Source organism: Mercurialis annua, linkage group LG2 (genome assembly GCF_937616625.2).
Source record: "Mercurialis annua linkage group LG2, ddMerAnnu1.2, whole genome shotgun sequence".
NCBI classification, from domain to species: Eukaryota; Viridiplantae; Streptophyta; class Magnoliopsida; order Malpighiales; family Euphorbiaceae; genus Mercurialis; species Mercurialis annua.
Window position 1 is genome coordinate 51,565,635 of NC_065571.1, and position 25,669 is coordinate 51,591,303.

Consider the following 25,669-nt stretch of genomic DNA (forward strand, 5'->3'; position numbering starts at 1 on the left):
TACCCTTATATATATTTACATTGATATATTACAGGTGAGGTGTAGCTCAGTGGGCTATTCTCACTATCTATCTCCAGAGGGCAGGGGTTCGACCCTCCCTCTAGCAGCTAGTGGGTTGTTTAAAAAGTGAATAATTCCTCTAACCCTCGCTAACTCCGCTAACATTTAACCTAGTGTAATTCTACCTTTGATAAAAAAAATAAAAAAATAAAAGATACAATAGTTTAATTAAAATATTATCATAATTATTAGTAATTATTTTAATTGTATAAATTTTAAGGACTAAAAATTAAAATTTTTATCATTAAAACATGTTTAATGAAAATATTTATATTTTTCAATATTTAAGATATCAAACGGATTCTTAAAATTTAATATTTAAAAGTTTCAATAATTTTTATGTTGATCGCTTAAATTCAATATTTAATTTGCGACATTTAATTTTAGATTATATCAAACACCACTTTTTCGTAGCCTCAGTTTAATGTTTTCGTCATAAATTTCAAAAAATTATTATTTTTCCTCTAATATCATAATTTCTTTAACGGAAAATAAAATTAATAACACTATTTTTTTTAATGAAAATTGCTCAACGCATACAAATGCTAGTTATACCATATTATTAAAAAAAAATTGTCAATAGACTTTAGTCTAAGGCTCCAGACACTATTTATAAAGAACAATAAAAACCTCTATTTAATTGAATATTTGATCAAATAAATAAGAAGTATACATCTTATGAGCTATGTTGTTCGGTCTTTAAATTTCAAAAGAGTAAATAACTAGATCTAAAGTAAAAAGAAATTAAGTTAAATAAAATAACGAAAAAAACTCATCAATCTCGACAAATTCGGACCAATTGTGTGGAGCAAACGGATATCCTGATGGGCCAACAAAATTTGAGCAGGTTTGTTAAAAAGGAAGTTCTAAGGACAACCCGGCCCGGCTAGGGAACTGGTTTCCTATTTTGTGGTTGAGCCGACCAAACCTTATCTGAGAAGTTGTTATCCAAATATTAAATCGAAGAATATAAGGTTACTACGAGTACATGCAAAAGACGACATGAGATGGAATATCCGATATGCAATACAAATAAAATCTTACGTCTCGTCTGAATTTCTTTATATTCACTTCCAGAAGATAAACTTTTACTGTTAGCTACAAACTGAAGTTAGTTAGATGACAAGCATTAGCCATGTCTTGGGGCATTTCCATGCAAGTGCGAAGATCTCAAATCAGAGTCATCCTAAAATCAGAAAGATAAAATTAATATTGTGATCAAGGACAAGTACAAAACATGGCATATACTCGAAGCTCACCTGCAAGCTATAAGTGTAAGTAGTTGGAGGTCGAAAATCAAATTGGCCCTGAGTAAATTAGTACATATCAGGGACGACATCTCATTACAAAACTTCCATTTCTGTCACAAAATAATAAATACCGTACCAGTGTATTTATGCTTTGCTGGGTCTCGAAGAAGCTATCCTGGCCTGGAGCTATCGAATTCAATTGTCCCTGCATAAAACTGCAGACATTAGTAAAAGTGCTTCTTTTATTTATAACATCTAACGGCTAACGCACAACTTACCAGCCCTTGCATGCTCTGTTGATTGACATAGTAACCATCATGAGGTGGCTCCATTAAGTTCAATTGTACCTGCATATTCCAGGAGCTTAAAAAAGTTAGCAATTCAAAACGGAATTTTTAATCTATCTTCGAGTTTATCTTCATGTAAAACTTATACAGATAGTCGGTTGTATTTACCAGTCCTTGCACATTATGTTGTGCACCATAATAACCATCATTGGTAATCCCATCTGTTCCTAGATTTTCCTGCAGGTAGTATAAATGGTTTCAACAGCGCTATACAAATCAAATCATCTGTCCTAAACAGAAAAATGATAGGTCTTTTCAGGCAGAGCAAAGAATAAGCTATAAATAATTAATGAATGATCCAAATCACAAACTATTATAACACTAAGATTACAATTAGGACAAACCATTTGCTGCAGGCTTTCTTGTGGCTCTACAAGCATGAGTTCCGGATCAGATTGCACCTGATAAATAGGACAAAGTGCACATTTTCAATGACAAACAGTATTAGCAGAAAATCTCAAACAAAAAAGGCAGGTCAACTGTCCAACTCTTTTCTAGAACTAACCTTCCTTTTCCTGATTGGATTCTTCTTCTTACTTGATTTAGAAGCAATAAATCCTTGATTTTCGTCTTCTGCTTCCCCATGAGCCAAGGATAAACCACCAGATTCTGCTGCACTGTTGTTACTATTATTCACATTCACACAATTTTTTAGTACTTCTACTAGTGTTCGAAAAGCAATATTGTAACTCGCTTCACATGATGATCCTTCTTCACTCATTTCAATGGCTAGTTTGCATAAAACATTGTATCGCTGCACCCTAGAAAGTACCCTTTCTGTTCCTTCAGCCATTGGCTGCCTGCTCTTTATATCTTTCGTCCATCTCTTCATAATATAATGACTTGGGATGCTCGAAAGACCACAGATTTGGAGAACAATCAATGCATGCCTGCAAAGATAACCTTTGTATTCAAATAATCGGCATAAACAACACACTACTGACTTTATCTGGTCCCACGTCACCAAAAAGTATTCATTCTTTTCACAGTCTTGAACACGAAAGATCACGTTTGTACCATCTTCACTTTCCTTTTTGGGATGGCAGCCAACAACACCCAAAACCTCAACTTGAAATTTCTTAAATATTGCATGCGTATATAGCATTGACAACTGCTTCTCCCAAGGAGACGGAGATTTTAGGGCTGGCTGCTTGTGAGAAGTATCAAAATCGGCTACGGCCTCCTCCTCATACCTATCTTGTAGAATAATTCTGTATTGTTTCATAAACTCTTTCACCGTCATCTTCCTATGTATATATTTATCTAAGAAAGCACTCATACTTTCAGAACGTTGAGTTACGGAAATTCCAGCTAGAAAAGTATCCCCCATATATGTAGGCACCCACTTTTTCCGATCATCATACAATGACTGGATCCATTCATCATGTTGAAGTTCAAACTGAGGGACCATTGTCCACCACCTCATATCAAACTCTTCATCTGTCAATGATTTAAAAACACACCTGTTAAATTCTGGCAAAAAATCATCATGCCTTTTGATTACATGAGAAAGTGTGTCCTGCATCTTTTCCATTATATGCCAAAGAGAAAAACAATGTCGGGCATTAGGGAGGATTTCTTCAATTGCTGACTTCAAAGTCTTGTCCATATCAGTGACTATAACTTTAGGAGCCTTCCCACCCATTGCTCTAAGCCACATTCTCAATATCCAAACGAAGGTCGATGTAGATTCATCAGCAACAAATGCACCTCCAAGCAATATTGGCTGACAGTGATGGTTTACCCCTACAAAAGGAGCATATGGAAGTTTCTCATGGTATTTGACATAGAAGGTATCAAATAAAACTACATCATTGTAGCTGATATAATCGTTCCTACTTTTTGCATCAACCCAGAACAAATTTCTCAAACGCTGCTCTTCATTCAAATCTATTGCATAGAAGAAGTTGGGACTCTCTTTTTTGATATGGTTAAAATACTCTAATAGTAAGTGGGCATCTCCTTCATCAAGAGCCAAGTTTCGTCCTTCCTCAAACTGAGAATTTACGTCACTTTGAAGAAATGAAAGATTTTGACATCGACTAGACTGTCTGGACATCTCAACATACATCTTCCTTGTTCGCTCGCTAACAGCATGCAATATGTCGATATTGTTCTTTTCGGCTAATTTTACATTGCGATGAATTCGAAAATGATATGCTAGGGCAGGTAAAAGCTCATGGTTATGCTCCTTAACGAATTCATGAATTATCCACTTGCCATCTGGTCTTCTTTTCACATGCATACTTGCTTTGCAATCTGTCTTTTTTACACTTGATCGGCGGCTATTAGTAGCATCAGATTCGGGTGTAACTCCATATCTGGAACATGCAAATTTGGCATCTATGAACTCTTTTGATTTCTTGGAACGTCTACTATTTTTGATAGAAGTGGTGAACCCCATGGACTTGGCATATTCTTGATAAAATGAGTATGCTGCCTCGTGTGACTCAAATTCAATACCATTACATGGCTCAAATTCTGTTTCCTCTTCAAACATGGCAGCAGAGCTCTTGGGCAAGTCACCAACCCTAGAATCTCCATTTGGTACAATGTCCATGTTTACACCCACTGCATCTCCAACAGGCACGTCGGTTTGAAGGTTCACCGTATTCTGAACAACATGTTGAGTCATTCTTATCCTGCTCAATATCAACTACTCGACGTTAGTTCATGGTGTTATAAGACTTTGAGCAAAGCATAGCATTCAAAAGGTGATCTTGATTCATTATTTTATAGTATGATATCGAAGAATGCTTAGGAATTTATAACTGAAGTTCGATAGTTGATGTTTCTTTGGCCAACCAACAACAAATTAACAATTACTAACATTGAAATAAACATGCATATCAATTAGAAGCAAATGAATCAAAACTCACTTAAAGCAGGCCTATAAAATTATGGAACTTAATGAAACCCTAATGACATATAAATTTACTAACCCCACGCTTGCATCCAACTGCTCTGTCTTAGTCATGGCCGCTTGAAGATTTCCGGCAGCTCAGATCTGCGTGGTTTTGATCCCGAATCATGTATTTGAAAGCAAAAAAAGCAAATATAAAAACCGAATTGATTACCTTGAGATAGCAAATTTGATGATGCGACTTTAATCCCATCATTTACTTCAATCAGTTCCGTAGTGCACCAGCGCTGCATTTTTCGGTCAGGGGAACCCAAAACGCTACACTTTTGTGTAACAACGATCAAATTTGTTTACAGAAAAGGAAAAAAAATGGTGGTATGCAATTAGGGTTCTTGGGAAGATAGAGCTGCTGGCTACAAAAATGGTTAACAGCCGTTGATAATGTTAACGGATCTGATTTTATATGAATTGTTTCAGGTTCAGGGTGTTTCTGTGCCTTATGGACCTCTTCTGGAACTTTTTTTTGTTTTTTAAATCAACAATGCATATTAATTATAGGAAAATGCTATTTTTTTTTTATATATAAGAAGAAAAGGGGCCAAACGACTAATGACGTCTACTCATACGAGGCAAGGAAACACCGATAACATCATCCTTCAAGCAGTTAATGACTTCGTTGATCACATTGTCGTGAATAGTTAAGCCAATCGGAAAAGAAAAGCCAGCGTTAGCCATACGATCCGCACACCGGTTCCCTTCTCTATGGGTGTAATAAATATGAATGCACCGGTTCCTTTTCAGCAAGTTCTTGACTGCAGCCAGTAGGTTCGTGTTGGCATTCATTGAGATAACATCAGTTCGAAGGGCCTCAACAGCAAGCAAGCTATCCATCTCCAAGACGACATTCCTAAATCCTTTATTCCAAGCGATTTCCAACCCATTAAGAGCCCCCCAACAGTTCCGCTTGAAAGACTGAGCAACACCTAATAAATCTGCTGAAGCCAAACAGCCAATCGCCATTAGTATTCCGAGCAATTCCACCTGACGCAACTTCGTTGGAAGAACTTCGAAATGCACCATCAGTGTTCACCTTAATCCAGCTCGGCCAAGGGGGTATCCAGCTCACTAAATGCTCAGTTTTCGGTCCAATGCCAGGATTGGATAATTTATTAAAGCGATCAGCTTTAATGGTGAAATTAAGAAGACTTCGAATGTTGATCGCAATATCTGTAGAACTCCGCCTATCATTATTGAAGATGAAATTATTGTGATAATTCCAAAGACACCAACAAGTTAAACCAAAGATTATTCTCCACTGGTCTTCATCTTCAGAATGAGGAACCTGCAAATTAGTAAAAAAACCAATTTTGAAAAGGTAAATTGTAAAAGGCAAAAACACGAGAAGGATTGAGCAATTTTTTCCAAACTTCCCTGGCCACAACACACTGCCTAAGGACATGGTCACCGTCCTTAAAAGGATCACCGCAAATGCAGCAAGAGGAGTCTGAAGTAAGATGATGTCTGGATCGTTCAGCGTTAGTCATGAGTTTATTCTTGGAAGCCAGTCAAAGGAAAGCACGCACACGTCGTGCTCCAGGCCACTTCCAAATAAGACTCAAGTTCATATTAATATCAGAGAAGCAGGTGCCATCTTGAAGTTGATAAGCCGACTTGACAGAAAAAAGACCCGAGCTTGACAGTCCCCAATAGGACCGATCAGAATCAGCAGAGTTAGAAGGAATTTTGACAGCGACAAGATGGAGCAGAGCAGTATAAGGGACCAAACCCGAGATATAGTTCCAATCCCAACAACCATTGGCCACAACATCAGACACCTTCAAGCTCAAATCAGACTGTTGCAACGTCGAAGAAGCTAAAAACTGAAGAGGACCCAAGTCAGCAAGCCAATTATCCATCCAAAAACCAATCGTGCTCCCATCTCCAAGGGCCCAGTGAGTACCGGCTAAAATAGTGCTCCAGAGATGACCCAAGTTCCGCCACAATAAGGAGCAGGAGCCAGAAATTTTAATATTTAAACCATTGTCATGCCAACCATACTTGTTTCTAACAACTTGAACCCAAAGCAACTCAGGTTTAGACATAATGGAATAGCCAATTTTCATGAGAAAGGCATTATTCTGCTTTTTAAGATCACGAATGCCACCCCCACCGTTGTTGCACGGCGAACACATCTCTTCCCAACGGACTAGACTGAGCTTAGTGCAACCCTCTTTGCTGCCCCAAATAAATTGCCGCACCAACAAGTCAATTTTATCACAAAGACCCTTCGGTAAAGATGTTGTCTGCATGGTGTAACCGGGAATGGCCATCAACACAGATTTTGCCAAAGTAAGCCTTCCTGCAAAAGAGAGAAAACTAGCATTCCAGCCAGAAAGTTTATTCTTAACCTTATCAAAAATAAACGAATAAGTATCTTTGGAAACACGAGAATGTAAAAGGGGAACACCGAGATACTTCCCCAAATCATGCGTTTTTTGGAAACCCATCAAGCTGTTGATAGAAGACGCCAAACTGCTGATAGGAAAATGCTATTTAACCCACCATTTTGTACCTTCTTCATTGTCCCTCCTTACGTGACAGCATTTAATTCGTTCAATTCCCCTCCAAAAGTGTATATCTAAAAAAAACAACTTTTAATGCATCCAGTAATTTGTTGCCACGTCAGGTGGGTTAAAAAGGAGGGTTATTATACTTAGCAAAGTGACAGAACTACTCTTAATGACTTGTAGTCGAAAGGGTATTTTGTGATGGAATATACGCATCTAATTTGCAAATTGTCTCACAAAAACAAAAGAAACATTATTAAACTACTTTGTTAAATAAGCACAATCATCGACTAGAAACATTATTAAACTACTTTGTTAAATAAGCACAATCACAGGGTCTGACTCTATAACTAAGTGATCCCATCTTTTGAGTCAGCTGAGAGCGTCACGGATACTCATAATCTTCACCATACGAGCTCAAAAATTACTCAACAGGTTCACTTGTCTAACTTAACAATATGACCAGTGTGATCCTGAACCACTATGCTCATCCCAATCTCTTGCTTGCTCTCAAGCACAGCGGCATCAATGCTAACCTTGCATCAGACACTGCCACCGAACAACTCCATCTACCTTCCCCACCTAAACCAATCTCAGCTCCCCCTTTTCAAGGTTAGCTACTTTTCACGCTGCAATCTGATGGCAAGCAGCTGTTACAACTGATTTTGGCAGCCTATTTTTACTGTTCCAGACCATACTATTAAGGTGGAGCTAGATGTTTCAACTGGACATAGCGGCTAGGGTTTTATCCTCCTCTGGCAGTTCAAAAATCCATTAACCAATCCACTATTTGAAACTAAAAGAATCTCTAGTCAGTTTATCCATATTCATCAATCTCCAATAATAAGAGGTAAATTACATTTTTTTTAAAAGGTGACCTATTGAGTTCAAGCTATACTTGATGTAATTTTTTCTCGACCAAGTTACTTTGAATACATTTATCATAGTTTGATATTTTTTATTTGAGAATTCTATTTGATGGTCACTCACTTTCAATTTCATTAACAACTAGCGGCTTTTTTAAATTTTATTAATATTTGATATTCACTTTCAAACGATCTGATACCTCACTTTTCATTTTATTAATGATTTGTCACCTCACTTTCAAACGTTTCAGTAAAAAAATTAACAAAAGCCTCTTATTGTTTATATAACTGAAAGTGTTGAACTATTAAATAGAATTTTCAAGTTTGAAGTATCAAACTGTAAATTATTGTATATGCGGGGAGTTAGATTAATTTGCCTCTTTTTCTTTTTTAAAACTCTCCTGAGTTTGCGTTGGGTCTTTCTTATTCTTTGTTATTGTTTTGCGGCTGATAGCATTAGATTTCTTGGTTTCACACCGCATAGAAAGCAGGATTTTGTTAATTTGAGCAAATTATTTTGATCTTATATTTTAAACCAAGTAGCCAATGAAAACCTGTTTCTGTGCATTAAAATAAAACCTGTTGGAAGCTTTAAATATATTATTTTAATTGTATCATAAGGATTGATGGGGCAATTGCTATGGTCAAAAGTAGTGGATATTGTTGATTTTGGTAGCATATACTTTGATTGCTACGATAGGTCTCAAGATATTTTCTATGTCTTATGCAAACAATAAAAATCATAGACAATAAAGTTATTATTTTCGTCATAACTTAACATCAATTGTGGATTTTCCTAAGAAATTAATGGTGCAAAAAGAGGTTAATTTTATTTGTAGCCTCAGTTTTTCAAAGATTATTACTATTGCTCGTATGAATTTAGGTATTAACTATTGTTTTCTTCACAAATTTTCAAAAAATTATTATTTTCCCTCTAGTATTCTAATTTTTCTAACTGAAATTCCTTAAGATTTCAACTAGAAAATCTAAAAGTTTAGGGATTTTTTTTTAAAATAAAATAAAATTGGAAGAAATAATATTTCAAACTCAGAGAATTATAATAATTATTCAATTTTTTAGTTTATTTCCATGTAAAGCATCAAAGATTCTACTACTTACCCTATTTCTTTTATTTTCTTCTTTACCCGTCATAGAAGTTGCCATTTTTTATGGCTAATCCCCTGAAAAATCCCTCACCTTTCAATTTCCTTTCATTTGCACCCTCACCTTTCAAAATTCCCAATTTTACCCTAATTTTCACCTTTCACTTTCAATTACACCCTTAAATATTAAATTGACCTATTTTTACTGCAAAAAGTTCAAATTAATACTTTATATTTTAACAAATATTATAAATAGTATCTAATTTAATTAATTTTATGGAATTAAAACGGTAAAATTAAATAAAAGTGAATGTGAAATTAGTAATTTTTGAAATATTTTTTAGAAAAGATGCTTTTATTGTTGAAATTTTAACATTTAGTACTATTTAGAAAATGAATAAAAATAAAAAATATTAATTCGAAATTTTTTGAATGAAAAAAGGTCAATTTAATATTTCGATGGTGCAATTGAAAGTGAAAGGTGGTAATTAGGATAAAATTGGGAATTTTAAAAGGTGAGGGGCAAACGAAAGGGGGTTAAAAGGTGAAGGGATTTTTATAGGATTAGCCCTTTTTTTTTTCAACAAAACATCATCATCTCAAAATATTTGAGAATTCATATGAATATCTACCAACGTACGCAACAATAGTCCCCAAAAGTGCCTATCAGAGGAAAAAGAAAAAAATTCCATCTTTTTATAATTAAATTTCCTTCTAATTAATTATTATTGAAAAAATAATCCATGTCAGCATCTAGGTAGAGCAATGGGACCCATATAATCTAAATGGCCCACCAATCAAATTCCTAATTTTTGACAAAATCCAATCATTCAAAATCTCCCAAAACTTTTGCTCTCCATGCTTAGCATGGCAATCGATTGATATGGCAAAGAAATATTTACATAATTTCTATTTATCACGCAATTGTAAATAGAGTTAATATAAAATTACGATAATAAAAATAATATTGTAAAATATAATTAAATTTAAATTTGAGGGGAGCCATTTCCTAATTAAGGGAGTATTTAGTTCAACTTTTTGGTGGAGCTTTTGACTTTTCCTTTTCAAAAATCTCCACCAAAGTGTTTGGTGAGAATTTTTTCAAAACTTTTTGGAGTTTTTTGAACCCCCAACAGCTGCTGTTTGAAAAGCTCCATTTTGGAGCTTTTTGCCAACAACTGATAGCTGTTTCATTATTTAGACAAAATTACCCTTATTAGAATATATCATTTTTTTAATATATAAATTATTTAAATCATTTTTAAATACTCTAATCATTAATAAATTATATAAAATTCTTTTATTTATATTAAAATAATTATAATTTAATAATTTTTTAAAAAATTATCATAAATTTATAAAAAAAAATATTTAAATAAATTTAAACTAGATGTTGTTTTTTATAAAAAATAATTATTAATATTTTTATTAAATAATATATGATATAATATATTTATAATTTAATAAATTAAAAACAAAAATTATGCCATTTACGGTCATTTTATATATAAACAGCTACAACTAATTAAATTTCACCAAACACTTATGGTTTATCAGCTATCAGCTACCAGCCAACAGCTAATAGCTATCAGCAACAGCTAACAGTCACATGAAACAGCTGAACCAAACAGGCCCTAATACTAATAAATTAGAATATTATTGGCTCACGATAGTAGATAAAATCTAGGATTACATGGATAACTATAATAAATTTTATATTTTTCTCATGATCTTGTTTTAAAAATATTATCTCTTTTAATATTTTAATTTCTTTATCTAAAACCTTCCTTATTTGATGTAGTCTTAGGTTTTTTAAAATTTAAAATATAGGTTAAAAAAACTAATTCGGATCTAAAATGAAGAGGATTAAAATTTAAGTATTAACCGATCAACCCAAACTAAAATTTTATTTTGGTTAATTTGGTTCGATTATGGTTAATAATTTTAAATTTTTCAGGTAATTTGGTTCAGTTTTTATATGAAATTTTCAAATTAATAACACCGATCAAACTAACCGAATGATATTACATATATGATGTTATTTTTGTAGTTTTTTTAGAACTTCAAAAATATTTTTATAACTTTTATAGGACTTAGATATTAATTTATCTTCTAAATTTATATATTAATTAAAAATTAATATAATAATTAATATTAATAATTTCAATTAACTTAAATAACTGACCAAACTAGATAATTATTTTATTTAGATTATAGTTCTGTTATATGTAATTCGCTTATAATTATATAAAAAAAATACAAATCTAATTACTGTTAATTCGGTTCAGTTTAATTTGATTTGATTTGATAATCGAGTCGAATCGAGCAATTTACACCCTCGTTACATTACGTAAATAAAAAAATCCAAACCGTGTTGTAAATGTAGTCACCGTCCCACACCTACCGCCTCCACTCCCACCCAAAAACCAAAATCTTTATAATACCATTTCAAAGCCGTGTTCACACTTGTAACATGTCTTTTTCATTTATAATAATCATAATCGCATTAGTTAGTGATATTTAATTTTATATTAAGATCTTTTAATTAAAGATTAAGCCTTTTACTGCCAAAATTGTAGCCCTTCTTTCCATCTATATCATCAATCTAATAAAATTTTCAAATTTCTGCATCAAACCCAGTTGTCATTCACTGTTTTCTCACCAAAATTTGTAAAAATTAGATTTTTTTCCTCCGGGCCAAGATATTGGATTTTACTGCCAACTAATTTAGCCAAATACGGGCCAGGTTCTTCCATTACAGATCACAGGTTCGATCCGCATTTGAGTAGCCAGTTGTTTCGATTGCTTTAAAAAATAATACGTTTAATTTTTTGATACATGTTCATGAAGTTCTTTCAACGAATTTTAACTATAAAATATCACTTTTAATTCTTGCACATTTAAACTAATCTCCAAAAAAAAATATAGGTCCCTTGAGAAAAATAGATTCTAATTTCAAATTTAAAACGACTGCATAAATGTATAGTTCGAACCTGTAACTTCATTTAAGTCAGGAGAGCGTATTATCAACTAACATGCGCCTTGGGATTATTAATACGGATTTAGTGAAATACTAACATCTAATTCTACTAACTCCCGCTAACTAGGCTAATTATATTTCTGATAAAAAAATAAAAACCAGTTTTCAAAGTCAATTTAAAAACCTCTCCTTACTCAAAAACCATTATTGTCAATGCTTATGTTCACATTTAGCTCACACATTCTTTGAAAAAAGCCAAGATTTTTACCCTATTTTTCTTTGTGTTTTTTTGCTTCAAATTTCAAATCTTTTCTTACAATTCTATGAAATTCAATTCTCTTACAAAATCAAGAACGCAACTTTTTAGTTTCATGAACCTTTCTTCAAATCCCCACTTAGCCAAATGAATCAAACCAATACCACAAAAAAAAGGCAAAGAAAAACAAATTTGAGACAAGAAACTGAAGATACAAATTCTTATGAAGAAGACAGCAACAACTCAACCAAGAAGACAAAGGATTTAAAGGGTATTATTACATCATTGGTTTTGTTAGAAGAACAAGAAAAATTTGATGAATTAGAGACTAATCAAGCTTCTTATGAAGAAAAACAATTGCTTGAAGCTAATCATAGTAAAAAAACTGGAACAATGGTTGAATACTATTCTAATCTTCAAGATTACTACTCAGAAGCGGAAGAAACTGATTCTTTTAAGCGAAAGAAATCGCGGGCTGTAGCTAATGCTGCTGTTGCTGTTTCTGCTGCTTCAACTGGTGGTGGTGGTGCAAAACAAGGTGGAGGTGGTGGTGGAGGTGGTGGTGGTCAACAGCAGAGGAGATTATGGGTGAAGGATAGAGATAAAGAATGGTGGGATGAATGTAATAGACCTGATTTTCCTGAGGAGGAGTTCAAGAAAGCTTTTAGAATGAGTAAGTCAACTTTTGATATAATTTGTGAGGAGTTACATTCTTGTATAGCTAAGGAAGATACAACTTTGAGAAATGCTATTCCTGTCAGGCAAAGAGTTGCTGTCTGTATTTGGAGATTAGCTACTGGTGAGCCACTCAGACTTGTCTCAAAAAGGTTTGGTTTAGGTATTTCAACTTGTCATAAACTAGTTCTTGAGGTTTGTTCTGCTATCAGAAATGTTTTAATGCCTAAGTATTTACAATGGCCTGATGAGGATGGTTTGAGTAAGGTTAAGCATGAATTTGAATCAATTTCAGGGATTCCTAATGTTGTTGGTTCTATGTATACTACTCATATACCAATTATAGCTCCTAAGATTAGTGTTGCTGCTTATTTTAATAAGAGACATACCGAAAGGAATCAGAAAACTTCGTATTCAATTACTGTTCAGGGTGTTGTTGATCCAAATGGAGTGTTTACTGATGTTTGTATCGGTTGGCCCGGTTCGATGCCGGACGATCAGGTTTTAGAGAAGTCTGCTTTGTTTCAGAGGGCTAATGGTGGTCTTTTGAAAGATGTTTGGATTGTTGGTAGTTCAGGGTACCCTTTGTTGGATTGGGTTTTGGTGCCTTATACACAGCAACATTTGACATGGACTCAACATGCTTTTAATGAGAAAATTGGTGAGATTCAAAATGTTGGTAAAGAAGCATTCACAAGATTGAAAGGTAGGTGGAGTTGTTTGCAGAAAAGAACAGAAGTGAAACTACAAGATTTGCCTGTTGTTCTTGGTGCTTGTTGTGTTCTGCATAATATTTGCGAGTTGCGTAAAGAGGAAATCGATCCGTCGCTCAAGATCGATGTTTTTGATGACGAAATGGTGCCTGAAGTTGCTTTGAGATCAGTAAGTTCAATGAAAGCTAGAGATAATATTGCTCATAATCTTTTGCACCATTGTCATGCAGGCACTGGTTTTCTATAGTTCAAACTGTAATTTGCTCAACTTGGTATTGAATTTTTTGTCTTTTGATTTGTTTTTTTGGTTACATTTTTAGAATACCACAGTTGTCATTCATCATACACCCCCTAGATAGGCAAATACTAGCCTTTTCAGTTTTAAATTACACACATAGATCATAGTCACACTATGTAACCTAGTTATGAATCTCAATTTCAGAATATATATGAATGAAACTGACATTGTTTGTATCATCTTTATTCTTGCTTTCATTACGTGACGATCCACAAATACGTAGTTTGTTGCTATGGAAACTTGTCGAGTACGTTTCCATTTTCGGAAACGCTTATAAAACTGGAAACTTTATATCTGCAAACCTACTTTTGTAAAAGATATTATTTAGCCTCATTTCAATGTTTTTCCATTTCGGCCTTTCTGTTTATCTGAAAATATTATTTAGCTGAAACTTTGTATCATCTTCATTCTTGAATTGTGCTCTCGTAACCAGTGACGACCCATAAATGCATAATTTGCTCCAACGGAAGCTTGTCGACTATGTTTTCGTGTTTCCTTTCCATTTTTGGAAACGCCTATAAAACAGGACGCTTCCTATATTCTAACCTATTAGTGTAACCATTATTATTTCGCTGTTTCTCATTTCAATTTTTTATCATTTCCGCATTTTTTATTTCCGCGCTTAAGCAAATCTAGTTATCTGCCATGAATGTTGTTGATTCTCAATGGGGACATATATAGTAGGATTAGTCAAGTCCATTGTCCCTACCTTATTATATTCTGCATGCTTCTTGATTTCTTTTTATGTGTTTAGTTTTGAATACCTACTTTTTAAATTTAATATGTTCTTGCATTATTTATGCTACCAAAAGTTGCATTGCATCATTGCTCGTGCAACCTTCAGACAATATAAAATTCCAAAGTCTGAGTTGCATTTGATCTATGATTAGGTTGCAAGGAAATAACAATACCAAATGTTATAAACTTGACCTTGACGGATAAATTTGGATCTCATGTCATACAGTAAGTTTGCGTATCGAAATGATTCTGAAATGCGGAAATAATCTACATGTATGTCAATTGCCATGTTTTTGTTGGTTTAAAACTCGAAATGTATCGATCAAATCTTCAGGATTGCAGGTTCAAGGACGAGTAATGACCTGACTATTATTTGAAAACTAAACTATATATGACTGAAATAGCTATTTGTCGTGAAATTTAAGCGTTAATGCTATTTTTTTGTTCGTTTACGCTGCGAAAATAATGAAAATTATCTATAAATGGTAAATCAACTTATCATATATTTTTTTCTTTTTTTTGAGGAAAAAAAAAAGACATCACATTTCCTATACAAATTAATGGCAGATGCCCTCAGCATACCATGTGTCAAACAATTGAGCCATTTTAAAAATTTAAAAAGTTCAAGAAGGACTTATTCGTACAAACCCTACATATTAGGAACAATTTAGACCCTTTTCTTTATAGTAATGACTACTTTGTTAAATATTAAAACAGATCATAAGTACTCCATTATTAGAATCTAGTAATATGAATTATTATTAAATTATAAAAAATATCGATTGGAAAAAAATTTGGTTGAAATTGCAAAAAAAAAAAACTCAAAATTAAGCTATTATTATATAAGTTAAAAGTTTTGGATAAAACTAAAATGATCCGTAATGATTTGAATTTATTTTACTATGTCAAAACTAAAATATTTAAATTAATAGATTTATTATTGAACAATGGTCAAAACACCTCCTGAACTTATGACACGGTGTCATTTAACTCAATTTATACTTTCTTGATCAATTAATTCAAAATTCTTTATTTTTGGATCAAATAATCCCATAATTTATATTATTATTTTTTCAAAAAATAGATCTAGGATAATTATATCGCACGAATTAGGGAAGTATCGAATTATTATTTTTCATCTCTCACCTCCGATTTGTATTTTACGCGTTTTAAAAATACAATTATGAGGTTATTTCATCCAAAAATGAAGAGTTTTGGGGTTGGTTGGTCGAAAAAGTATAAATTGGATTAGATGACTCCGTGTCACAAGTTTAGGGAGTGCATTGACTTTTGTTCATTTATTATTTTTGATGAAATTAAATTATTTTTATTCTAAACTTTCTAAAATACCCAACTAACATGCATTAGACTAGGGGTGAGCAAAAACCGAACCAAACCATTAATCCGATCCAAACCAACCCTAAATTAATTTTGGTTTGGTTAAAATGGTTAAAATGGATTGGTTTGGTTTTAAATTATAAAAAAGTATGGTTTTTGGTTTTGGTTTGGTTTCAACTAGTGGTTAACCGAACCAACCGAAAAACCAAAGTTTACAATAATATTATTTTTATTAATATTTATATATGTTTAAATAAATATAAAATTTATTTAATGAAATATTTATATAAAAATATAATATGTGTGTATAGATACATATATGAAAATAAAACATATAAACTAATACACACATATAAGTAAAAATTATTACGCATAATTTTAATTATTACGTATAATTATATATAATTTTTATCTAAATCTATATTAACCAAACCGAACCGAACCGAACCGAAACCGATGCTAAAATTTGGTTAACCGAACCGAAATTTTACATAAATATTTGGCGTGGTTTGGTTTTTATATTTTCCCTTAAAATATGGTTTGATTTTGGAGTTTACTAAACCAAACCGAACCGAACCGAACTATGCTCACCCCTACATTAGACTATCAAATTTTTAAAAAAGTACAGAAAATGATTTAGTTTTATCAAATTGTGTATTTATTTGTCCAAGACCACCTATTTAGATATTTTTGATCTTGTGTCTAAGAACGCCGCCACCCACCACTGTGCCTCCGCCTGCTGCCGGCTGCTCCTTCCCTGCTGGTAGGTAATTCTGCTGCAAATTTAAGCTAAATGGACTGTTAACTGTTTGACAAAATGCCTAAATGACAATTCTACACCAAATTAAATATTACTCTTACCAAAATCATGTACGGTTACACCTAACTACTTCTTATAGTTATTACATTTACACTTGCTAATCATAAGAAGCACGGACTTGGATTATTTGTTTGCTTTAATTTGTCTTCAGAGGGCTAAGTAATGGGCGGACCAAGATGGAAAGGAAAGGGATCAAAAGCTAAAGCAGTTGCAGAACCAATGTCAAACATAGTTTCAGAGTTTTGTTCTTCTCTTACACAATCCAATGCTCATGGCTTACTCTCAGGAAGCAGTGTGCTTCTTGCAGTAGAATCACAACAGACAAAGCTTATTACTCGTGCTTGCTTCGGACAGCCCGTGATTACAGCCGATACGGATAAGCAATGGATTCAATTAGGTTTGGAGGAAGCATTTTATCTATGTTTTAATCTTAAATGCATCAACATTGTTGGGGCTAATAACTGCCATAGAACTGATATAGAGTTATGGCAGTATATGGTGTCCCGTAAAGACAATTTCCCTGCTTTTTACAAGGCGTATTTGCATCTTCGGATCAAAAATTGGGTTGTGAGGCCAGGATCACAATATGGTGTAGATTTTGTTGCTTATCGTCATCATCCGTCTTTGGTTCATTCTGAATATGCTGTGCTCGTGTTGTCGGAAGACGATGCGAATGCAAATGGGAGATTACAAGTGTGGTCTGATTTGTACTGCGCTGTCCGGCTTTGTGGAAGTGTTGCTAAAACATTGTTAGTTCTTAGTGTCAATGGAAATTGCCATGGTGCTACCTCGCCGTCGTGCCTGGATAGTTACTCTGTTGAAGAGCGGACAGTTACTAGATGGATTCTCGAGCAAAATCGGGAGGATCAACCAATGATGGAAAAGGGAGACCGGTGAGATTCAAAATGTAGGTAAAGAAGCATTTATGAGATTGAAAGGAAGATAGAGTTGCTTGCAGAAAAGAACAGAAGTAAAACTACACAATTTACTTGTTGTGTTCTACATAATATTTGCAAATTGCGTAAAGAGGAAATCAACCCGATGCTCAATATTGAAGTTTTTGATGACGAAATGTTGCCTGAAGTTGCTTTGAGATCAGTAAATTCACGAAGGCTAGAGATGCTATTGTTGCCCATAACATTTTGCACCATTGTCATGAAGGGTTTGGTTTTCTGTAGTTCAAAGTGAAATTTCCTTAACTTGGTATTGAAATTCTTTTGGATTTAGTTTGTTTAAGTTGTATTTTAGAATACCACAAATTGCCATTCATCATATTTAATTGAAGGGAGGCTATGTAAACACTATGTTTGTCCTGTCCATTCATCATACTAACATCATGTAACCCAGTTTTCAATCTCAATTTTAGAATAATAAATAAATGAACTGACATTGTTTTGTATCATTTCTTGCTTTCGTGACCTGCGAAGTCGTCGTGTCTTATATTTTAATGTTCCGTTTCGATTTTTAGAAATGCTTATGGAACACAATATTTTATATATTCTAACTCCTTGAAAAATATTGTTTCGCTATTTTTCTCGTTTCAGCATTTTCCATTTCCATGTCTCACTTCATATGGCACAATTCAAGTTGTTCATGTTATGATAGGTACTTCCATGAATGTTGTTGATTCTGAATCACAAATGCAACTCATAAAACCAAAAAATTGGCATAGAATTTACCTCCGTTTAACTCATCAAGTAGTCCTATATTACAAGTTTGAAGTATCATATCATATGACACTTCCTATACAAAGTAATGCAGCGTATGCCCCCAGCACACCGATGTGCCAAACAATGTATACTCCGTAGTGCTTCGATTCATGGCAATTGTCTTTACAAGATATGTTTTATCTTTGCATCTTTGTAATATAAGACCAGCTCCTTCATGTTAACATCCATGAATTCGTGATCACCGCGGGATTCCAGCTCGCTGTTCATCGTGATCAAGTGGAGGACGAAAAGGAAATTGGGCAAAGTGGATCCTCAAGATACCAGAGTTGGATTTCTTATCATCAAACTTGTAACCTGCAGAAATCCACATGCAACATCTTAAACAAATACTACTATACTTCCCTAAAGAACTTTTATTGGTTGAGCATTTCATTACTCTTTTGGCTACGGAAACAAAGACATTGAAACGAAAAACAGGCAAAACGACATTTTTACAAAATATATTATAAATATAAAGTTTTGGAGTTCCAAAAATATTCTCAGAAACGGAAGTGAAACACAAAATATAGAACTCGACAAGTTCCCATGCAATATAGCCCTTTGGTAAGATTGTAGCTACTTTATTAAAACATTCCTTTTGCTGTTTTGCAAACATAAAAGAAATGATATAAGGTTGATATAGATGGATAAACCAATCGTAATATAACCAATATAACATTGTCTGGACAGAAATTACATGCTTAAGATAAATACAGAAGTAAATTATGTCAATATTTGCTACAGTGAGTTGATATTTAAGTAAAACAATTCAACATTCTTACATAGTTCTTGCTTTAATTTACCTTGAAGGGCTTCCATAGCAGTAATAGCACATTTTGAATCAACAAACTCCACAAAGCAAAAAACCATGGCCTTATCTCCGCTCTGCAATATTAACACATAGAGAATTTACTAATATTAGGAAGGTAACCCAAAGAAAGGCCGCTCTGGATTTGAAGAAAGTAGCATTAACATATTGAGTCTATAGAGATTGGAAAAAATAATATTGAGTCTATAGAGACATCTTGATTACAATAGAGTTAGGTGTCAACACTTGGGCAAATAAACAAAATGAAGCAGAAAATTGTAAAAGAAACATGTCATCTTAATCTACAATTAGCACGCACTGCATAAAATAAGAGCAACAGAACAAGTTGATTCTAAATCTCAATCAAACAATGGCACAGCCACAATAACCAATACTTTCCACACAAACACCAATGCACTTCTTCCTTCAGCGTTTTGAGTCATGCTTCAAAGAAACAAGGCAGAGTTGGAAATAAGCAAACTTACACGTCTGGGCTCCTTGTGAATAACTTTAATGTCTTTGTAGCCGATAAATGGGCGGAAAAGATCTTTAATTATATGTTAAGGAAAAAGATACATAACCTATAACACAAAACAGCGCCTCCTAAAAATTTATGGAACATACCTGCTTCTTCGACATAACATTAGCAGATACTCTTACTTTTTCAAAGGAAGACAATGCCAAAAGAATAACTGTCGGCAAACAAATTCTAAAGTGCTTTATCAGCACATACACATATCATGTTCAAACAGATAACTGAGCAGAAAAGTGAAAAGGATACGGCCTACTTCTCTTCTAGTGCAATCAGTAGGAAGCCCATCAACATATAGAATGTTAGAATCCCCTCTCGAGCCTGAAGGTCCATCACCATTTCTCAAAGAAGTTGGCCTGTCGTTTATCACGTCAGGAATTGCTGAGGCAGTAATATTAACTGCAGTCTCTCGTCTGTGGCTTATTGAACTAGGATCTTTCAAAGGAGATGGATACCCCATTCCAGTAGCTCCACTAATACCCGGTTCAGAAAGAATACCAACATTCGATATGTTATTTTGCAGTCCATAAGATGACGGCTGCATTGAGGTACTCTGCAAGTACAAAGAAACTACTAAAGGAAGGAAAACACTATGCAACTCAAATTAGCTGCAACATGAATTACTAATTACCTCTCTTCGCAGAAAATCCGAAGAAGCATCTCTCAACCCATTAGTATGATTAGAAGCTAGCGAAGGTGCTTCTGATGGAAAATAGCCAGGAAAACTAGACATGCCTGTAACAACAACAGCAGCAGCAGAATAAATGGCATAAGAATATACCTAGATATCAGGGGAATGGACACGGAAAACGGTGTCATTTTAAAGTTTCCTATGTAAAAAATGAAATTTCGAGTCCAAATTGACAAGTTTCCGAAATGTTCCCGAAACAGGACACGTTAATTGAATGAAGTATCCATGCTACCACCACAAATGCCAAAACAGATAGAGAAACGAACTGGACACAACAGGAACATGCGGTAAGAAGTTTAGACTATATTAGCTAAATATGTGATTATGGAGCATGCTATTGCTTCAATCACTTCAGCTTCTATTGTATAAAACATTTAATTAGTCATAACAACACAAATCAAATTTTTTGAGCAAAATTACAACGATAATCATATTGACTATATCATCAGTTCATCACTAGTTATAATTAACTAAATAACTAAAAATTGTTCCGTAGGATAATTGGCAATATAAAAATGAAAAAACAATAAATTGTCTTGATACTAAATTATTCTTACAAAATTATCATCTGCAACTAAATTACAAAACACGTAAATTAACAGTTCCTCGGCACTTTTCTGGCGTTTTCTCGGTAGCCAAACGGAATGGAAAGTTAAGTTAAGAGTAATCGACAGACACACACACACATAGAGTAGGAGGGAGAGTACCTCTGTCTGCGAGTGCACCGTATCTGTGATAAGGATCCGCCATTGTTGAAGCCAATAAGATTCTACAAGAAACTGAACTATAAAAATTTCCTTTTGCCACAAGAAAAAAATTCCTTGGGCTTAGTTTTGCAGGAGAGAGAAACGACGTCGTTGTAACTGTGTGAAGAGCGGCCCATTTGATATGCTCTACTGATCTAGAAATCCGGCCCATTCTGTACATCTTTTTCCTTTTTCTGAATTATTAGAATAATTCTAAGGTGAATTTTTTTAAAAAATAAAATTTCAAACGGACATGGTAATAATTTAGTAATTCAGGGATATCAATTAATTTCACTTTGAGGGATTACTGTCCATTTTATCATTTTTCATAATTTAATTATACAAAAAGTACTAGTTAACCTAGTTGTTTGGTTTTAGAAATTATTATTACCATTTGAGAATAGGTTAAAATTGTTGTTTTTCTGAAGGTATTAGATAATGGAAATTTTCAATATAGTATTATTGTTTTAGAAACTAAACTAGTGATCGAACCGGCATAGCCATTGATGTACAGTTCAATTAATTTAATCACGTGTCGAATTGTTTAAAAAAATTAAAATAATGAAAATTAAAATTAAAATTAGAGGTATTAAAAAAAGAAAAATAAATAAATTATAATTATAAGTTGCTCTTTTGGTGTTTTACCAAAAAAAAAAGATTAAATATTTTTAACGGTTCAAATAATTTATAATTCATGAATCAAATTTGTATATTTTTTTAAAGCACTATTATTATGTTTTCTCTTAAACCTTAAACACAATTCAACTCTACGTAAATTTCGTCGGATAAAATTATGTATAAAAAAATTAAAATACCGTAAAAGAAATTTCGGTTACCTGAATAAAAAAGAGAATTTTCCTTAACTAAAAACCAAAAACTTGGCCGTCAAGTCTTTTGTCATTGGTAAAAACCCTAATCTCGTAGAAAGCCATTATATAAACTGCCCTACGTTAATTTATGTTTTCTCTGAAACCCTATACTCTAAAAAATTTAAAAAAATGGGCAGAGTAATTCGTGGGCAGCGGAAAGGTGCCGGTTCAGTCTTCAAGTCTCACAGCCACCACCGTAAGGGACGGGCAAGGTTCCGCTCTCTCAACTTCGGAGAGCGTAACGGATACCTAAAAGGCGTGGTTGACGACATAATTTACAGTCCAACCAATTGAACAGCAAATTAAATTCTTAAAATACTGATATTACTCAAGAATTTCTCCTAGTAAATAAGTTTGAGAGCACATATATTTACCTCAAAAACTTGATACTCATCAGATGAACAACAGATTGATAAAGAATATGCTACAAAATCTATCTCTGCCAGTTTAGCCTAGTAGTAGGATTGTTACGTTAAATCATATTCAAATCTCTCTAGTTGTATTGAAGAAGAAAAAATTATCCTACAGAATGATTCTACAACTTAGATCGACATGAATAAATGAGTACAGAAATGAATCAGCAAACCAGCAATTTCCCTCAACAATCTTCTGCATTTTTATGCTTCTTCGACTTCTTAATTGCACGGTTATCGTCAATAGAATATGCAGTCTCATGCCCTTGCATTTCAATTTCTCCATTAGGCTGTGTCCTTTTCTTGTTACCACTATGAAAATGATTGACAAGTTAACATCTCACTAGCTATCAATTTGCAAATGTAAAAACTTTCATCAATTTAGTAGTGAAACCTGTACATTTTAGTATTTCTCTTTTCTTCATCTAACCAACTTTTGCTTCCAGTGTGGGCTGCAATCAGCGATCCAGATATGTGTAGCATGTCCTCATCCAAACTGAAAATTAACAAATGCCAACATGATCAAAATATTCAAATTTTTGTCGAGCAAAATGTTCAAATCAGAAATCACAAGAAAATAAACTGTAACAGCATTAACTGCATATCCAAGAAACTACGAATAATTGCATTTTTTTTATAGCGAAAAACTCCAAATGTATTGACATTTCTGGATATTCATGTTTTGTTAACTATTACTATAAAGTTATTACAGTAATGATATTGAACGAGTTCTCAATCCATGCATAATCAATTCTGAGATTATGCAATATGACCATCTCATCTACAGTTTTGAGTGCAACTATTTACTCCCTTACAACACCAAACAAAGAACAAAGCATCTAATAATTCAAAGTTTCAAATAGATGCCATTATGAATGAAAGTGCACTATTGATAGTAACAAAGTAATGTGTTACCTCTTGACTGTAAAGAGTATCGAAGTCCCAACTTTTATCATGTGTTGCTTGTGATATTTGCTAAAGTATAATCCCTCGCCATGTTTCTATAACAAATAACACATATAAAGTCAGAAATACAACTAAGATTATCAGCTCTTAAGCGTCATTCTTAAAAAGAACAAAATGCAAGATCTTCAAAAAGTTACCTACCCTAATTCTATGTCTAAACTCATCACGGATGTCTTCAGCTGATATAACAGCAGATGAAAAACCAAGAACAATAACATTGATAAATTCTTGGGTAACTTTCACAACCTTCCCTTCTGAGAAATTATAAAAGAAGTTGTTAAGAACATAACATTGAAGCTGCAATACAGACATAATAACCATAGAAAATACACCCAAAAAAGACATCAATCTAAAATTCATTATTTGTACCATCTAAGACTCTCAAAATGTTTCATCACTAAATTATATTAAACATAATATGAAGAAATATAGAAAAATTACCTAAAAGCATATCCGGCTTCGGAGAGAAAAGTAACAGTTCTGCTTTTAGTCTCACACCACAATAAGGGTGAACTCCAGTGATAATTTTTGCTAGTTTATCTTGAAACTTAACTTCATAAGCTAATACAACACCATCAAATATTTCACTGAACCTATAAGAAATCCAAATCAAGCGAAGATGAAAAGAAACAGTTAAATAAAAGAATTACATTACTTAAAGATGATAGAATTGAAGTAGCTAATAAATAATCAAGGTCAATGAGTTCCTACATTAAGCACTTATGAGCTAGAACAAAAGTAGATTGCTTGGCAAGGATAATAAAAACAATTACAACAAGTGAAACTCCAAATTAACAATACATAATAGTAGCTTAAACTTTTATACTCCAAGTTTAAATTTCTTGACATATAAGAATATCTCATTTGTTCTACTATTTTAAATTTAATTTTCTCAACGAACTTTTGAAACCATGAATCTCGGGTCATAAATAAAACAACCTTGTGGAAGCGAAAAAAACAGAAACAAATAAATTACAAACAAAAGAAGGGTAAAGGGAACGCACTTTAATAGCATCGAGCTCAGCTGACGGAGTACAGCTTGATTAATATTCCTACTTTGAGATGGGTGTACATATACTACCAAATCAGCTTCTCCTGTTCGTATCCCCTCCATGACGAACTAAAAAGTAAAAAATTGAAATTAGGGGTTTTCTGTATGGTACAAACCGCAAAATCAACCTCAATTCTGTTAAATTAACAAGAATCCTCACATATCCGAATTTTAAGTTGGGTCAATTGAGCTAGTTCACGAGCTCGGTTCGTTTAGCAGTTAATCGAATGAACACAAACAGAAACAAACGAACACGAAAAAATTTAAAAAAAATAGCCACTAATAATTTTCTCAAACACATACAACAAATGTCAAAGTACAAACGAAAATTCAACCAATGATTATCCAAATTTTCCGCCACACCATTTTCAGCAATATCATCCATAATTGGGCTTGTTTGTGAGTCTTGAATCGACTGAATTCGAATGGCAGTATCATTTAAACTCGACATTACGTTACAAATATCAATCAATTAGGAAAAAAGCTCAATTAGCATAAAACCATAATTATTTAAATGAGACTATATCCCTATTATACCATTTTCATTAACAAATAACCAAAATTAAAACGTTTACCTGAGAAGAGAAGCAGCGACGGAAATGCAGCAACGATGTGAAGCCGCGGCCGCAGAATTCGAAGAGCAGTGGAGAAAGTGGAAGTGCAGCGTCGGGCCGGGAAGTGCAGCGTCGGGCCGGGAAGTGCAGCGTACTGAACGAGCAGAAACAGCGGCAGTAACACTCTTTATCGAGCTAGTTCAGGCGGCGAGGTTGGGCAGCGGGGAGCATACTTTCTAGGTTAGAGGCTTAGAGAGAAATTTTTTTTTTTTTTTTTTGCCAAAGATAACAATATATAAATATATAGTAAGAAAGGCCATCTCATGAAGATGATGAAACCCTCTTGAAATAAAAGAACTAAAAGTGGACTTCGCGGCTACTATTTGAGCCATCCAATTACACATTCATTTAACAAATTAAATACCAATATATGGATAATTTGTTAAACAAACGGTA

At 33.5% G+C, this 25,669-nt stretch overlaps 5 protein-coding genes across 11 annotated transcripts; 2 read left to right on the top strand and 3 right to left on the bottom strand.

Moving 5' to 3' along the window:
* Positions 1-1,063: 1,063 nt before the first annotated feature.
* On the bottom strand, positions 1,064-5,032 carry LOC126668052 (protein FAR-RED IMPAIRED RESPONSE 1). 3 transcript variants are annotated; one of them, XM_050361267.2, is made up of 9 exons: positions 4,735-5,031; positions 4,600-4,664; positions 2,163-4,299; positions 2,002-2,058; positions 1,766-1,834; positions 1,589-1,657; positions 1,447-1,515; positions 1,320-1,367; positions 1,064-1,246 (listed from the first exon to the last, which is right to left on the bottom strand). In XM_050361267.2, exons 2-9 carry the CDS (start codon positions 4,632-4,634, stop codon positions 1,190-1,192), a joined length of 2,541 nt encoding a protein of 846 aa, XP_050217224.1. In that variant the 5' UTR covers positions 4,635-4,664; positions 4,735-5,031; the 3' UTR covers positions 1,064-1,189. The 3 variants fall into 3 exon arrangements, with proteins under 3 accessions (XP_050217224.1, XP_055960437.1, XP_050217225.1); XM_056104462.1 differs by lacking the exon at positions 1,320-1,367 and having other exon boundaries at positions 4,735-5,032; XM_050361268.1 differs by lacking the exon at positions 4,735-5,031 and having other exon boundaries at positions 2,163-4,313.
* A 7,131-nt stretch (positions 5,033-12,163) lies between these two features.
* Positions 12,164-14,157, top strand: LOC126670563 (protein ALP1-like). The gene has a single exon (XM_050364318.2). The coding sequence runs from the start codon at positions 12,440-12,442 to the stop codon at positions 13,925-13,927; it is 1,488 nt and encodes a 495-aa protein (XP_050220275.1). The 5' UTR covers positions 12,164-12,439; the 3' UTR covers positions 13,928-14,157.
* A 2,499-nt stretch (positions 14,158-16,656) lies between these two features.
* Positions 16,657-18,276, top strand: LOC126666674 (tRNA-splicing endonuclease subunit Sen2-1-like). 3 transcript variants are annotated; one of them, XM_050359510.1, is made up of 2 exons: positions 16,657-16,924; positions 17,026-18,276. In XM_050359510.1, exon 2 carries the CDS (start codon positions 17,037-17,039, stop codon positions 17,769-17,771), a length of 735 nt encoding a protein of 244 aa, XP_050215467.1. In that variant the 5' UTR covers positions 16,657-16,924; positions 17,026-17,036; the 3' UTR covers positions 17,772-18,276. The 3 variants fall into 3 exon arrangements, with proteins under 3 accessions (XP_050215467.1, XP_050215470.1, XP_050215468.1); XM_050359513.1 differs by having other exon boundaries at positions 16,657-16,821; XM_050359511.1 differs by having other exon boundaries at positions 16,657-16,817.
* A 245-nt stretch (positions 18,277-18,521) lies between these two features.
* On the bottom strand, positions 18,522-21,547 carry LOC126666739 (nuclear speckle RNA-binding protein A-like). The gene is made up of 6 exons (XM_050359598.1): positions 21,322-21,547; positions 20,555-20,658; positions 20,173-20,476; positions 19,877-19,938; positions 19,387-19,468; positions 18,522-18,898 (listed from the first exon to the last, which is right to left on the bottom strand). Exons 1-6 carry the CDS (start codon positions 21,539-21,541, stop codon positions 18,783-18,785), a joined length of 888 nt encoding a protein of 295 aa, XP_050215555.1. The 5' UTR covers positions 21,542-21,547; the 3' UTR covers positions 18,522-18,782.
* A 1,027-nt stretch (positions 21,548-22,574) lies between these two features.
* On the bottom strand, positions 22,575-25,469 carry LOC126670722 (uncharacterized). 3 transcript variants are annotated; one of them, XM_050364538.1, is made up of 7 exons: positions 25,235-25,469; positions 24,613-24,728; positions 24,050-24,201; positions 23,750-23,862; positions 23,558-23,643; positions 23,043-23,138; positions 22,575-22,954 (listed from the first exon to the last, which is right to left on the bottom strand). In XM_050364538.1, the coding sequence occupies exons 2-7, from the start codon at positions 24,720-24,722 to the stop codon at positions 22,828-22,830; spliced, it is 684 nt and encodes a 227-aa protein (XP_050220495.1). In that variant the 5' UTR covers positions 24,723-24,728; positions 25,235-25,469; the 3' UTR covers positions 22,575-22,827. The 3 variants fall into 3 exon arrangements, with proteins under 3 accessions (XP_050220495.1, XP_050220493.1, XP_050220494.1); XM_050364536.1 differs by having other exon boundaries at positions 23,037-23,138; XM_050364537.2 differs by lacking the exon at positions 25,235-25,469 and having other exon boundaries at positions 23,037-23,138; positions 24,613-25,221.
* Positions 25,470-25,669: the final 200 nt, after the last annotated feature.